This window comes from Desarmillaria tabescens, assembly GCF_030435595.1.
Source record: "Desarmillaria tabescens strain CCBAS 213 chromosome Unknown EV420scaffold_16, whole genome shotgun sequence".
In the NCBI taxonomy this organism is placed as follows: domain Eukaryota; kingdom Fungi; phylum Basidiomycota; class Agaricomycetes; order Agaricales; family Physalacriaceae; genus Desarmillaria; species Desarmillaria tabescens.
This window is the reverse complement of record NW_026848315.1, coordinates 492,923-506,170: the sequence shown is the minus strand read 5'-3', so window position 1 is coordinate 506,170 and position 13,248 is coordinate 492,923. Positions and strand designations below refer to the sequence as shown.

General features: G+C 48.1%; 6 protein-coding genes and 1 non-coding gene across 7 annotated transcripts; all 7 read left to right on the top strand.

Annotated features, from left to right (window-relative positions):
- Positions 1–18: 18 nt before the first annotated feature.
- Positions 19–2,174, top strand: EV420DRAFT_1479526 (uncharacterized protein; the record flags this gene model as incomplete). Its single annotated transcript, XM_060469585.1, has 8 exons — positions 19–116; positions 382–461; positions 503–570; positions 817–921; positions 1,085–1,181; positions 1,240–1,322; positions 1,377–1,517; positions 2,046–2,174. 8 exons carry the CDS (start codon positions 19–21, stop codon positions 2,172–2,174), a joined length of 801 nt encoding a protein of 266 aa, XP_060331106.1.
- Positions 2,175–3,170: 996 nt separating this feature from the next.
- EV420DRAFT_335687 (uncharacterized protein) lies at positions 3,171–4,398 on the top strand. Its single transcript, XM_060481752.1, has one exon. The coding sequence runs from the start codon at positions 3,596–3,598 to the stop codon at positions 4,223–4,225; it is 630 nt and encodes a 209-aa protein (XP_060331105.1). The 5' UTR covers positions 3,171–3,595; the 3' UTR covers positions 4,226–4,398.
- A 139-nt stretch (positions 4,399–4,537) lies between these two features.
- On the top strand, positions 4,538–5,086 carry EV420DRAFT_1642576 (uncharacterized protein; the record flags this gene model as incomplete). The annotated part of the gene is made up of 4 exons (XM_060477385.1): positions 4,538–4,582; positions 4,638–4,781; positions 4,833–4,877; positions 4,934–5,086. The coding sequence occupies 4 exons, from the start codon at positions 4,538–4,540 to the stop codon at positions 5,084–5,086; spliced, it is 387 nt and encodes a 128-aa protein (XP_060331104.1).
- Positions 5,087–5,488: 402 nt separating this feature from the next.
- On the top strand, positions 5,489–7,320 carry EV420DRAFT_1642575 (uncharacterized protein; the record flags this gene model as incomplete). Its single annotated transcript, XM_060477384.1, has 2 exons — positions 5,489–5,611; positions 5,656–7,320. 2 exons carry the CDS (start codon positions 5,489–5,491, stop codon positions 7,318–7,320), a joined length of 1,788 nt encoding a protein of 595 aa, XP_060331103.1.
- Positions 7,321–8,052: 732 nt separating this feature from the next.
- On the top strand, positions 8,053–10,170 carry EV420DRAFT_335633 (uncharacterized protein). The gene is made up of 2 exons (XM_060481751.1): positions 8,053–8,928; positions 9,019–10,170. Exons 1-2 carry the CDS (start codon positions 8,280–8,282, stop codon positions 9,828–9,830), a joined length of 1,461 nt encoding a protein of 486 aa, XP_060331102.1. The 5' UTR covers positions 8,053–8,279; the 3' UTR covers positions 9,831–10,170.
- Positions 10,171–11,759, top strand: EV420DRAFT_335625 (uncharacterized protein). The gene has a single exon (XM_060481750.1). It carries the CDS (start codon positions 10,510–10,512, stop codon positions 11,575–11,577), a length of 1,068 nt encoding a protein of 355 aa, XP_060331101.1. The 5' UTR covers positions 10,171–10,509; the 3' UTR covers positions 11,578–11,759.
- Positions 11,745–11,826, top strand: EV420DRAFT_t145. Its single transcript has one exon. It is a non-coding gene; the product is annotated as a tRNA-His (tRNA).
- The last annotated feature ends 1,422 nt before the right edge of the window (positions 11,827–13,248 follow it).

Genomic DNA, 13,248 nt, shown 5'->3' with positions numbered 1-13,248 from the left:
CAGAGCGCAGAGGTGACCATGGACATGAGAGTAAAGAAGGCTGGAATCAGTCAGCACCGCAACGGATGCCATCCAGCATCAGACGGTGACTCGGATTACTGGGCCGAAAGCCCAGGGTTAAAGCCCAGGGCTTGGGCTTTCCGAAGTCGACACCTGAGCCTTGAGCCTGCCAAAGCCCTCCACTAGAGCTGGGCTTTTCAGGGTCGGGTCGGGCTGGGTCAGGCCGGGTAGCAGGCTTTAAGCCTGACCCGGACATCACTACACATGTCGAACATGTTCTTCTCCGTCGTGGATTCATTTTCGTTGCAACTGAGCAGAGAATATGGTATGATACTTCAACCATTTATCTGAACTTGATCTAATTCTCGGATGTCTGGCCAGATGTTTTGCACACATCATTAATCTTGCATGCAAAGAAGTGATATCTGCTGTAACAGCATTAAACGGTGTCTTATTTTCAGGTGTGTTGACTACTCCCGCTCTATGTAAATCTTATTTATAGATTTTGTTCTAGAAAATTTAGACATTGAACGTGATCCCATTGCTGCAACTAGGGCATTGATTCGGGTGGTATGGCAATTTGTGCTTAGTGGTACACCTACTCAAGCATATATTTGGCCCTGCAGATACGCATATCTTCTCTTCATCGACACAGTTTTGCATCGGTCCTCAGGTCTCTGGACATCAAAATACTCCAGCCACTTCTTGATGTTGATGTGCACTGGTCTTCAACTGATATCATGATTGAAAGAGCAATCTATCTCCGAGAGGTATTAATCTGTGGTTAATGTTAATCATGTCCTCTCACACTTTTAGGGTATCGAAAAATTCCTTGATAAGCAAGATTTCGCTGAGCTGAGGCAGTATAAGCTTTCCGATGATGAATGGAAAGCATTGCATATCATTCATCAGATTCTCGTGGTATGCTCCACTGCTCCTAACCCTTCAAGATCAACGTCAATGTTCTTTTTAGGTTCCACATGCTTTCCAGCAACGGTTATCTGCAGACAAGACTCCAACTCTAGCTCTGGCAATCCCTAGCTTCTGATGGATGATTCAACTTTGGGAAGAACTCGCCATCAAGTTTCCTGATGCAAATCCCGCAATCAAAGAGGGACTTTGCAAATTAAAGACTTATCGTGGATGTACTGAGGTTGTTCCAGCATATACATTGGCTACAAGTACGTAATTTGAACAGTATGATATGTATTGTTGTGCTGATAACCATACTATGTTTAGTCCTCAATCCAAACATGAAACTTCGCTGGTATACTCGCTATATGCCTGAAGAAGAAGAAGCGAGACAGTTGTTTATCAGGACAGTAATTGCATGATCATATATCATTGTTCTGGATACTGATGATTCTTGTATACAGCTTCGTGATTATCGCTGTTCCGCAACCATGCCACCGACACCTGTGCGACCGCTTAATCCTACGCGGTCCACATGGGCAGATGATCTCCTTGGCGACAATCTTTTCGACATGACTCTTCATCCACAAGGCCTTGAAGCAGAGGTAAATGCCTACCTTGCTGATGTCAAGAGTAGCAATGATATGGTCAAATACTGGCAGGTATGGTCCTTATGAATACTACCCATTGAATCTGTTTTAACAGATATATAGGACAATCAACATGTCTATCCGACTATTTTTAAGCTTGCTATGGACATTCTTCCCATCCAAGGCACATCTGTACCTTGTGAGCGTGTTTTCTCATCAGGAAAGGAAACCGCAACCGCACGACGAAACCGAATGACACCGGAATTGATGGAAGCCTTGCAGATGTTGAAGTTTTCCCTTAAACGAGGTCAGTTTCTTAATTTTACTGCCGGGATGTCGAAGGAGGATGAAGTCACAGTGCTGGAGGCAACATTAACTGCAGGAGATAGTGTACCGGAGGATGTAGAGGCATATCGAGACTATTTACATGGCGGAAAATGATACTGATTTTTTTATTGCCTATTATGGCATCGAACTGCCGCTTTTCCTGAAGCCGAGCGGAGCGGAGCTGAGCCGAGGAATTTTTTTACCCGCTCGGCTCAGTTCCGAGCTACTAAAAAGGGAAAGCTGGTCAAAGCCAACTGGAGCCGAGCGGAGCCGAGCGGCGGCAACACTAGTATGCATCCATCGGGGGAAATTGGCCTTGGTCTCGAGCGTGTGGCATTAAGCTAGGGAAAGGTCAGAATTTTATTAGATGAGAAGAAAAATCGCTCGCCGTGAGTCGTAAATTCCGTGTAATTGTCGGGAATGAACCCAAGAAGTGTGACATCACCAAAATCAAACGTCTTGGCCCGGCCCAGCCAAATAGACACGCCGGGCTTGATCGTTTCCTCCCCACCACGTTCCATGCTGTCTTCTCACCCCTGATTCTTTTTATTATCCCTACGTATCTATTGACGCTACAAAAGCAACAAACACAGAGAGAATGCCCTCTGACAAGAAGTTTTAAGAACTGGCCTCTTGGAGATCTACTCCTTAGTGGTCATGGATATGGCGTGGGTTTCGGGAGTGTGCGGTGAAGGCAGAGATTAGCCTGAGTGAAGTAATGCGGGACTTGAGGAGGTATGAGAGGAACAGTGCGCTCGACCGACGTCTGTTAATATATTGGATATCAGGTATGATTATTGTTGAACCTACCGCTACCTTCATCGAATTTTCACCCCGGTAGCGTCCCATCCACGTATCGACGTCCGGTAAATCCAAAGCACTGTATGCTATCAAGCATAGCAGGCGGTGTGCTGCGGAGCTAATTTCTAGCAGAGCTGCAGGGATACGAGTCTACAACCTTGAAGCTTGACGTGCGAGCTCGGTAATCGACAGTAGACCATCTATACCGGCCACACCAGCTCGCTGAGATTGATAAGGTTGCAGATGTAACCTCAGTCACAATAGCACGGCACATAGATGTCATCTTCAGCGCGTGCAGCATCACCGCACTACAAGACTTCGTCGGCACCCAGTCCATCACATCTACGTCTTCCTCCACCGTGCAGCCATCATACTATCCAACCTTCACTCTCCGCTCCCAAAGAACCAGATTCGCCCTACGTGTCACTGTTCAAGGCGAGGCTTGAGGCGCTCGATGTCGGTGTTTTACCAGGCCAACGTTAACCTCAACGCTGTCAAGCGATTTTTGGTGGGTGGATCAGGCTGTCAATGAAGGCGTTTAAAATATCTAACGTTAGACGTTTTCCAAGAAGTTGCATCGCCGTTATCTACGGATCCTCTCCGCCACCATGTGTTCCTCGACAAGGACTACGACACCTCCTCAGCCAATGAGATTTAATGCCCGTTTCCTTCCCTTAAACAATGGTGGCATTTTGGAGAAAAGTCCTGTTATGACTTGGCACCGAACCGACCTGGCGTCACAAAATGTTTGCTCGGAGAGAGGAACAGTGCATTTGCGTGTCGAAAAGCTGTGGAAAGACGGGGATAAAAGTCGGTCTATTTTCTGGGATCGCCGGGAAGCTACTCTTGCAACGGGACCGTCTCGACCAGGAAGGGCATCCAAACAACTGGAAAAGGTGGAAGAAAGACGGAAATTCCAGCTTGCATAGTGGTGGTCAAAGCAAGACGACCCAACGTCGCTTGTTATGACATCGCTCTGGCATCCCGTCGCCTTAAGACTGTTATCGATGCTCGACGCATACCGCCAATATAACAGGACAGGTAGTGCTCGTGACGTTTCCAAAATTATGGCTGCACATCAAGGCTATAATTCCAAATGTTGTACAGCCACCCTGCATTGGTCAACGTACCACTCATGCTCGACTCACAGTTGGCCCTTCCCAACGTTGAATCTGACTCAACTCTGCTCCTCGAACTCACGATGTACTCTTTCTCCCACTGACGGGTACTCTCCGTCCACGTCGACAGTTATTCTGACTGGCGGCAGCACACTCTTCTTCGATATTTCCTTTTCCCCCAACTTTGAACACGTCTTTATCATCCGTTACTCCGATGTTTCATCGTGCAACGAGCTTTGCGGAGGAGCATCCTCACAGAAGGATCATCGAAGCTCTCGAGCATATTTTGCACCATTCGTCCGTCCTTCATCTCCTACCATCGCCACAGGCCATCACCACGCTGCATCTAGAGCGTTTCCAAAAATGTCCCATAGAATACGAGAGCTTCCGATGGCTATATCAAGATTGCCGTCGTTGGCGAACCTACTATTGATTTGTGGCAACTTCGTCGATGGTCCGAGATTTGGATGTTCCTAGCCTCTGAACATTGAGATATGGCTTCTTTCGGACGTATTCTCTCTTCTCGTTTTCTGGATCTATTTGCTCCGATGAGAAGACTGAATGTCCGCCCGTCCCTTCTCCCGAGATACCGCCAGCCGACAATACAACTCGTGAATCTGAATGAAAAAAATGAAAAATCGGAGACCGGGGTTTCCATCGTTAACATATCAAAGAGGCAGGAAGGAATAAATGCTGGTAAGGTTCGAGGGTCCGATGAGATGGTATGAGAATATTATTTGTGGGTTTTCGTTTTTGACGCCGACTGTACAGACTATTTCGCCAAACACGATGTACCTTGATTTACAAGACTCGTTCACCCTGCAAGCAGATAAAGTACTGGTATCTGTACTAGGGGATACAACATCAGCAAATGTGAGTTTTCTTTCAGACAGTATGTTTGACCTACCAATCATCACTCTTAGGCAAAGCCATCCACAGGAAGGGGATGATCACATGGGACGATTCTGTCGTAGATTTCACTACGACGTCTGCCGAGTCCATCTTTTGGAGGTACCAAGCTGTTGGATATCAGGTGAGTCTTATCAGATCCACCGCTCTCTTCATCTGATTTTGACCACGGTAGCATCTCATCACTGTGCATGCCGTGCGACGCAACTCGTTCCCATCGGTAAAGGCATTCATGCGGGACGGTCGTGGGTCGTTTTATCTTTACCAGTCCATTAGGGCGGTTCTAGAGAAGACTCTGAAATACCTACTTCAAATAAGGTTCATTTTCCGTTGGATATGGCTGGAAGTTCTGAAGAGACTTTCGCTATGTTCATGACGAACGCTGAGGATGGCGTCTGCGAGGAACAGGGAAGCGCCCAAAGCACTTGACAACTAGGACCAAAAATGACAAGCGCCATGACTGCTAATCTCGATTTCCCTTAGACGCTACTCTCCCGACGTGTCTACTAGAATCCTGGCCTTGCAAAATGAAGTTGCTCCTAGTCTCCAAGGTAGTACCCTCGATTTCAGCGAACTGAGCTAATCCATGTGGAAAAGCATTTATGAGCTGGAGAGAATGCAGATTTCTATCACGTTATTCACACGCAGCAGCCTGGGAGGATTCAAGCTGTCACTTGCAAGTGGCGATACCTCAACGCAAACACTTTTTCATTTGGTACTTCCTCAACCTGCGTGCCCTTCTGAAGAAAATGTCAAATAGTACGTAGCATTATTCCCTCTCGTTTCAAATGTTCATACGATGACATTAGCGCCATCCAAGGTCGTATACCAATGGCTTCACAGCAACGTGATGTTGATTTGGAACCACATACTCCGTCTTTGCGACTGCTCAGGCAATTAAAGATCCATCTCCTGACGCATCACCTGAGGAACCTTGGCTTCAACCAGAGGTTGGTCAGTGGGCAAACAAACAGAGGGGAAATTGATACCATTCCCAGAACATCTCCCTTCCTGAGGTCACCATCTCCGCTTTCACTGAGACTGGCCAAGAGGGATCGTCGGTCATCGTTCCGTTGCAGCGGGCGTACACCGGTACAGAGCCTGTGATATCATCCTGCCTTGCTGACACTCCCTGCGCTACCCTCGGTGTTCAGGCCCTCTTGGATCAACTCAATACGACACTCAGAACGTCACGCACCGTGGATACAACATCCCTCTCCTCCCTTCTTGAAGACTGCATTGCAAACAACTATGACTTTGGCATGGCATATGGCCGCCTCCGCCGGGTATGGTACACTCGTAACTGGAGCACCATACGAAACACATTACGCAAATGGGAAGAGGGGGACCGGGAGAAGCGACGAAAAGCACTTGTTGGTAACCAGGTCGTCGAACCACTGTTGGAACCTCGACGTATCTGGGATCTGTACAGTAATCGGGTGGTGCCATGGTGGAGCACGGGCATCTCCTTTGATCATTCTAGATCTGACATTGAGTCGAAGCACCAGCCTCGGCCAATATCGCATGCTTGGATGGATGAGAAGGATCGTGTCAATGTGTCGACACCTATCAACGGATACGAATGGCCTGTTCCCATCCCGAAAGACACCAGCCTCAACCTTGTCCGCATTGAGATGCTCAATCTTGGACTGGAGTATGTGTGGTTGGACGTTCTTTGTTTGAGACAGGTGGGTGGACCAGGGGAGAATATGCGTACGGAAGAATGGATGTTGGATGTGCCTACCATCGGAGCAGTGTATCTATTGGCCGATGTCGTGTGGTACTTGAGTGGGCTGGGTCGGCCTTTGAGTTTGAAGGACGGCGATTTGGACAGTGATCGGTCTTGGTTCAGACGTGCATGGACACTGCAGGAGGTTAGCGGAAAGATGGTGATCGCTGGGGACACATGGGATGGACCACTGCATGCCAAGGAACAGGACGGGAAGTATGAGACTCCGTTACTGACCAGGTTTCACGAGCAACTGCAGTCTGAGTCTAACTCTCACGACATTTCAAATGGTGTGTTTGCGGTGTTGGAGAACATGCGGAAGCGGGTGTCGACCAACCCAGTGGACAAAGTCGCGGGACTGGCCTTTCGTCTGCTCTCCAATGTGATACCAGCATACTATGAGAGCCAGTCTCTCGAGGAGGCATGGACAGCGCTCGTGAATTCGATGGATGCACAATGTCGGGCAGATTTGTTCTCCTTCTATCCTGAACCGGGCAATGCAGGCGCAAAATGGAGACCATCGTGGCACCAGCTTATGACGAAGCCCCTGCCCACCGATGCTTTCGCCGGTATCTTCTTTGATCGGGATGAGGAGACGGGTGTAGACTGGTGTGAGGTGGAATGTATTAAGGGGTTGGTGCGGGGGTTGGCTGTTGTGGAAGGGGATAATCGACATGGACAGTTGATTGTTAAAGGCAAGGATGGGATGAAACATCGATTCAAGATCATGGCCACCCACACGTATCCGATACCTGCAGAAACGTACACACTGATTTGCGTGGATGAATCGGACTTCCGAAGTTGGGTGGTAGGGCGGAGACTGCCAAAGCAAAGATTTGAGAAAGTGTCGGTGTTGCAAATTCTCGATAGAGATGAATCGACGCAGCTAAAGGATTTGCATATTACTGAAGAATGTCTGATTATTCCTGTTTGAGTACGCATTGTACTGTTCTTTTTAAATCAAGTAGTTATCATGCCTACTCGAGAGGGTACGAAGGACTGATCGTATGAAGGGCTCACGTAGTCGCTGCTAGGTGTAAAGCTTAAAGGCTCGTCGCTTGCGAAAAACCCCACTATACTACAATTATTGTAATGTGCAATATATCTTCCCACATATTCGTCTAAAATCAAGCAAGGGCAGAATCGGGAAAATGTACAGACAAGGATGAGAAGTGACGTGAATGTATCTTGGCAAGAAGAATCAGCTCAGCATCCTACCGCAGCGTCTTCCTTGTTCTTGAAATTTTTCACCATAATCTCCACCATGAAGCAGTTGCGCAGTAAGTGAGCAAGAAGATGCTTGAATGAATAAGTTGCTACCCGAAGAAAGGACCATCGTTTTAGTACCAAACCGTTACCTCAACGTGAGAGGGAAAATGACATAGAAGGCACGAGCAGCAGGAATTTTCACTGTGAGCACAGTTTTCATCTTCGTCTCCAGAGTCCAACCTTCCGCATGTAGCCAAAGTCGACGTATATCTTTCTCAGTGTACGTCCGTCGTGGGGAAATTTTGGTTTCGACGTTTGATGGTCAGCTGCTAATGAAAGGTCAGACTTGTATAAAGTGAAAAGAAAAATTGTATGAGTCTGTGACGCCGGACGGAGTTCTGAGTTCAGAAAGGGAGGGGAAGGGGAGCCGGGTCAGATCCGTGGGAACACAACCACATCTGTCTTCTGCTCTCGCCGGTCAGTGATAAATTTATCTTTAGCCGCAAATCCTGAATGCCAAATCGCTCCTTCTTCCTTTTCAAAGTTAATCTGACCATCTCTTTGTAGTACTGAAAACTCATACCAGACATCGCTCTGTCCCCTGGAGAGTCGACCGTGTCTGGGATGTAGGTGCACCTTTGGCTCTTATCTGATTATTCTAATCGTCGCAAGTTAACATTCCAAATGGATTCCATCCCACGATGCGATAACTTTGACCAGTTATCTGATACTCAACCCCTTGCCTTGCCTCTCGATGCTGCCGCGTATTTACGCTACGGAAGGCAGCTCGACAAATCAGAGACGGAACTTTGTTCAGATATCATCATCGGGTTGAAGAAGAAGATATCACAATCCGACGCAGAAATATCTCGACTGAACACCGCGTTGGAGAAACTCAAAACCGGTCGACAGTCCCTCACGAGTTATATGAAAAAATTCGAATCCCTTCTGTCCCCGATTCGCAGGCTGCCTTGTGATGTACTCCAGGATATATTCGAATTCGTCTGCACCTCTATATCCTACGACGCCTTCCTCTCTCGCGACGGCATGCCATTAGTATCTACTACCCCCTTCTATCTTTCCTCTGTCTGCGCTTATTGGCGTGACGTCTGCCTGTCGTTTCCCCCGCTCTGGAAATCCATCCTTGTCAATGTTGGCTCTCACGACACCCCTCCACAGTTCCAGAATATAATGAAGTTATACGAACAGCGCTCAGGCGAGCACCTCTTGAATCTACAAATGTCAGTGGAACTTTGCAAGGGCACCAAGGCCCAAAGATCGGGTTTTAACAGTGTCCAGCGGGACCTGGGCTCTGCCATGGATACATTGTTCGGTGCGCTGAATCTCCAACGATTGAAGCGCATCGGAATTGATCCCAACGCTGCCTATTTGTTGAACTTTTTCCGGGGGAACGTCAATCCAGAATTCCCAGAACTCGAAAATCTTGAGTTTTCAGCCGCCGCCGGACTGAGCTTCTCCGTGCAGCCCCCAGTCAAACTGTTCGAATACGCCCCTAAAATACATACCCTTGCAGTCAATACCTTCCAGGGGTCGTGTTTTCGTTTACCAGATGAACAGATCACTACCATCTACTTCGCGAATATTCCTTCGTTCGCCTACCCAACAAGGTCTTACGACTTCCCCAACGCCACGACTGCGACCTTCAGAGGATGCGGTTATCTGACATTCGGGGATGTTGAATTTCCCTTCCAGAGGCTCATTCTCCAAGATAGCCTCCCAGTCTTTCATTGGATGGGTTCAATGCCCCAGCTAGCGTCTTTGGAGCTTATCGATATCGACTGCACAAACAGCAGTGAATCTGATGATATGAAGAACACAATTTGCGATTTAGAAAAATACATCTCAAAATCCCCCCTTCTCACGGAGCTCGTGTTGAACGCACTTACTATCGGGCATCCCGAAATGCTCTCCCTCCTTCATGCAGTTCCTCAACTCAGACGGTTATCTATCGTTGAAGGGATTGATACGCGTATCAGAGTTGTTTTCCCCAAGCTCATCAAGGAACTCGGTGATGCGGAGGTGCTGCAGGAGCTAGAGCATCTGCAGCTCGTCTGGTCAGGCGAGGTGGATGAGAGTGCGATCTTGGACATATTGGAAAAGCGAGTGTTGAAGTCTGCCGCCATCGGCGTTCGGAAGGGAGGCGAGCTCAGACCGGACACTCTGTCTCGCGTCGACGCTCTTCGAAAGTCTGGTACACAGGTGGCGCTCTGGTAGAAAGATCTTATATTTGTTATGGAATCCCAAACGAAACGCCCGGCGCGGTGTGGTGTAACTGCTTTGTATTATATCTTATATCATGGACCAGAATGTTCTCCCCTCGACATCTTTTGTTTTTGAGGTATGCAGATCACCGAAGAGACGGTGAGCGGTGTAATGGATACTCAGTCACTGCTCCTATAGTCTGTGATGACTTCGGGTCGAAGTGGGACCATTTATAGGCGCACACAATGCTCGAGTACTGGTCTAGGTCGAACGATGTCATGAAGTATAAATGCCGGACTTGTCAAAGGCTTTGAATATCTAGCTAGCCACCATTAATAATTAGTTAACGGGCGATCTGGTCATCGCTTAGATACCAACTCTCTTTTTTCTGCTGTGATAGAATGCTCGATTACTGTTGAGTGTTTCAAAGACCAATTGAGATTTTGCGAAGATCCAAACCAGACGTCCCAAAGCCGAACCACTCAATAAAATTCTGAATGGATGGTGGCGCCCTGGACGCGGGTTCGAACTTCACCTCGAAGAAGCAAAAGGCGTGTGCCGACACTACCATCAGTATTTGTATGGGCATTTGAGAAACCGACCGGCAACTTCGGGCCACGCGGGTTTATCATGCGCTTGACCTTCAACCTCAACCAAGATACGACTTTTTTCAATTTCCCCGACCACAACCATGGACTCATTCTCCTGGTCGGATTCCTTCCGTGCTGCGTTCTCAGCTTGCATGCCCTGCCTCGCCCGAGAGGTCCACGATCATGATGACCCCACCAACAGCGGCTACCAGCGGCTTCCCCAAAATCTCGAACACTTGTTGCAGGATCCGGGGACTGACACAGAGGCAGAGACGTTATCTTTGCACTCGAATATTGGTGACAACAATCGTAGAAGGAAGAGAAAACGACATTCTAGGCGTATAACATTCTTTGGGTTCAACCTCTTCGGCAAACCGCCCATCCATCTCGACGAAGACGAGGAAGATAATACACTTCGCCGTTCCCGCACCTCCATGTCACGGACGTCTTCTACGGGATTTGACTCTGACGCTGCACCGCTCGACTCGGCAGCGATAGACAGCATGACTCCGGAACAGCTCCAGGAGCGAGCACGTGTCGCAGAGGAGGAGGAAAGGCGCGCGAAAGAAGAGAGGCGCAAGCGAAGACGAGAGCGTAAGGAGATGAAGCGGCTCGCGCAGGCTTTGGCTGCTGGGTCCGTGGATGGTGAAGAATTTGAGGGGTTTCAAGGAAGTGGCTCTGCCACTGGAGAGTACCCACATATCCCCTCTCCCGGGTTTTACCACACGCTTCCTCCGTCTCATCCAGACGCTGATACAGAAGCGGATGATGGTGCAGACCTTGATGGAGGAATGTATATCAGCAGGAGAGAGCATCACAGCAGCAGCGGGGGTTCCGATTCGCGACTCACTTCGTCAGATGCCTCCTCGCAAATTCGGTACCATAGCCAACAGCTCGGCCCGACCGCTCATCTGCCTAGTCTCACTCCTTCATCTCTCCCAGTAAAGAAGAAGTCGAAGTCGAAGTCGCGTTCTTCTGGGACGTCTTCGCAATCTCCCTCGCTGGCCTCGCCTGTAGGACATTCGTTTCCCCAAAGACTCGGTTCCAAGGGCGACGTCGTTGATGAGAGCGGGTTTCCCAGCCGGGGCCTCTCTATGGGAGGAGATAGGCAGTCCTTCAGAAGTGGACGAGGAGGAGCGTTCTTAGCCAACCACGGTGAAAGGCTGTAGGATTATGATAATACTAACGGATAGAGGCATACCTGTAATGAGGATCTTTTAGTATGATATAACTTCATTTTTGTACTTCGCTATACACTCTGGATGACTCTTAGATTATTGTACAGAATCTAGGCCACAGACGTATGGATATAACTACATTTCTATCAACATGTAATGTCGGTATCGATTAGGGGTTAAATCACTTCGTTGTGGTTACTTTGCTCCGAAGAGCCGCTGGTTCGATTCCAGCTACCGACACTGGTAAATCGCTTTCAGTTGGCCTTATACTTTTAACCACCGCTAGCCTTCTAACTAACAAGTGACAAGTAACAAGTTAGGCTATTAGCCTCAGTTGCTTAACTTTTGAGTTTTGACTCTTGAGTCTTGACAAATTGACTTGCATGCTTTGTGTACAGTGTACAGTGCCATACATTATGTACTATCCTTTGAAAGGTTTCGTCGTTTAATTTTGCATGGACGATACCCTCGAACGTGCCTGCGGACGCAGCTATGAGCAGAGTAAATATTGCCACAGATGTTGATACTATGTACTATCTTTGAGAGACCGATTCCTGATTCTCTTCGGTGAACAGTGTAACATTAGTCTCCGTCTGCTACTGAAAAAGAATCAGCCTCAAGTGCGTTAGGTAGTCCGGAAAACTTTGAAATATTTTTGCGTCGTTAACATTATATGTTACTGCAAAGTACAGTACGTCGGTTCAATTCTGATCAACTTTTCAGCCATTGATCTTCAAGCTCTCAGTTCACTTTGTTTATCCCTATACCTTACTGAACAGAACTGTCGGGAACAACGAAATCAACTTTGAGGATGAGAGCTGGAAGGTGCAGGCTTCGACGAAACGCTTTCACTGGCTGGGTACTAAGTAGTACTAGCGAGACGAAGCTATGATTCCAAAAAATTTAAAACAGCGATGGACTCAGGATGTGGTCCTAGGTGCCCTTGCTTTGGAGTACAGAATTGCTAGTCGGCTTTGAAACGTCAATTAACTCAATTCACGTACACTGTTCGTTCGCCATATGCATTATATGATCTGGGGGAGGAGCCACACGGATGAAACTGAGTTCCAGAAGCGTTCCAGGGTTAACTGGCACGAGGTATCTAGGACTTGTCGTTGGTTATCTTGTCTTCAACCCGCGCAGTTGAACCCAGTACGGACTTCGTTCTTTTTCCTGGCCAGGACCGAGACCATGCAGCGAGGAACTTGCGGCGTAATCCACAACGAAGATAACCCGACACTGACTACGCAGAAAATAAATTGCTGAGTCTCAAGTACGTCAGTCCGGAGAACCTTTTCGTGCCGTTAACAATATTTCACACCGGCCCAAAAGAACTTGATCACGAGGCTACGAATTAATCAGGAGTAGCAGTCTTCCAACTTACCCTGGACTACAATGTTCAGCGCGAACCTCATCATATTTCCATTCCAGAATCGCAATGCTATGGCAATTGCAGCCTACCCCAGAAAACAGGTTATCGCGAACTTTACTGTACGGCTTCACTTCTGATTGACGTTCCAGCGTTGCGCTCCATCATCCCTCTCGCGTCATCCATCCACTCTAACTGCCAATGCGTTGATGATCCCGTCACTAAATTGCCCGCCACTGGTCTCGGAGAGTGAAAACCTATCGACTTTGCTTGGGTGTGAAGAAGCTAAAAAA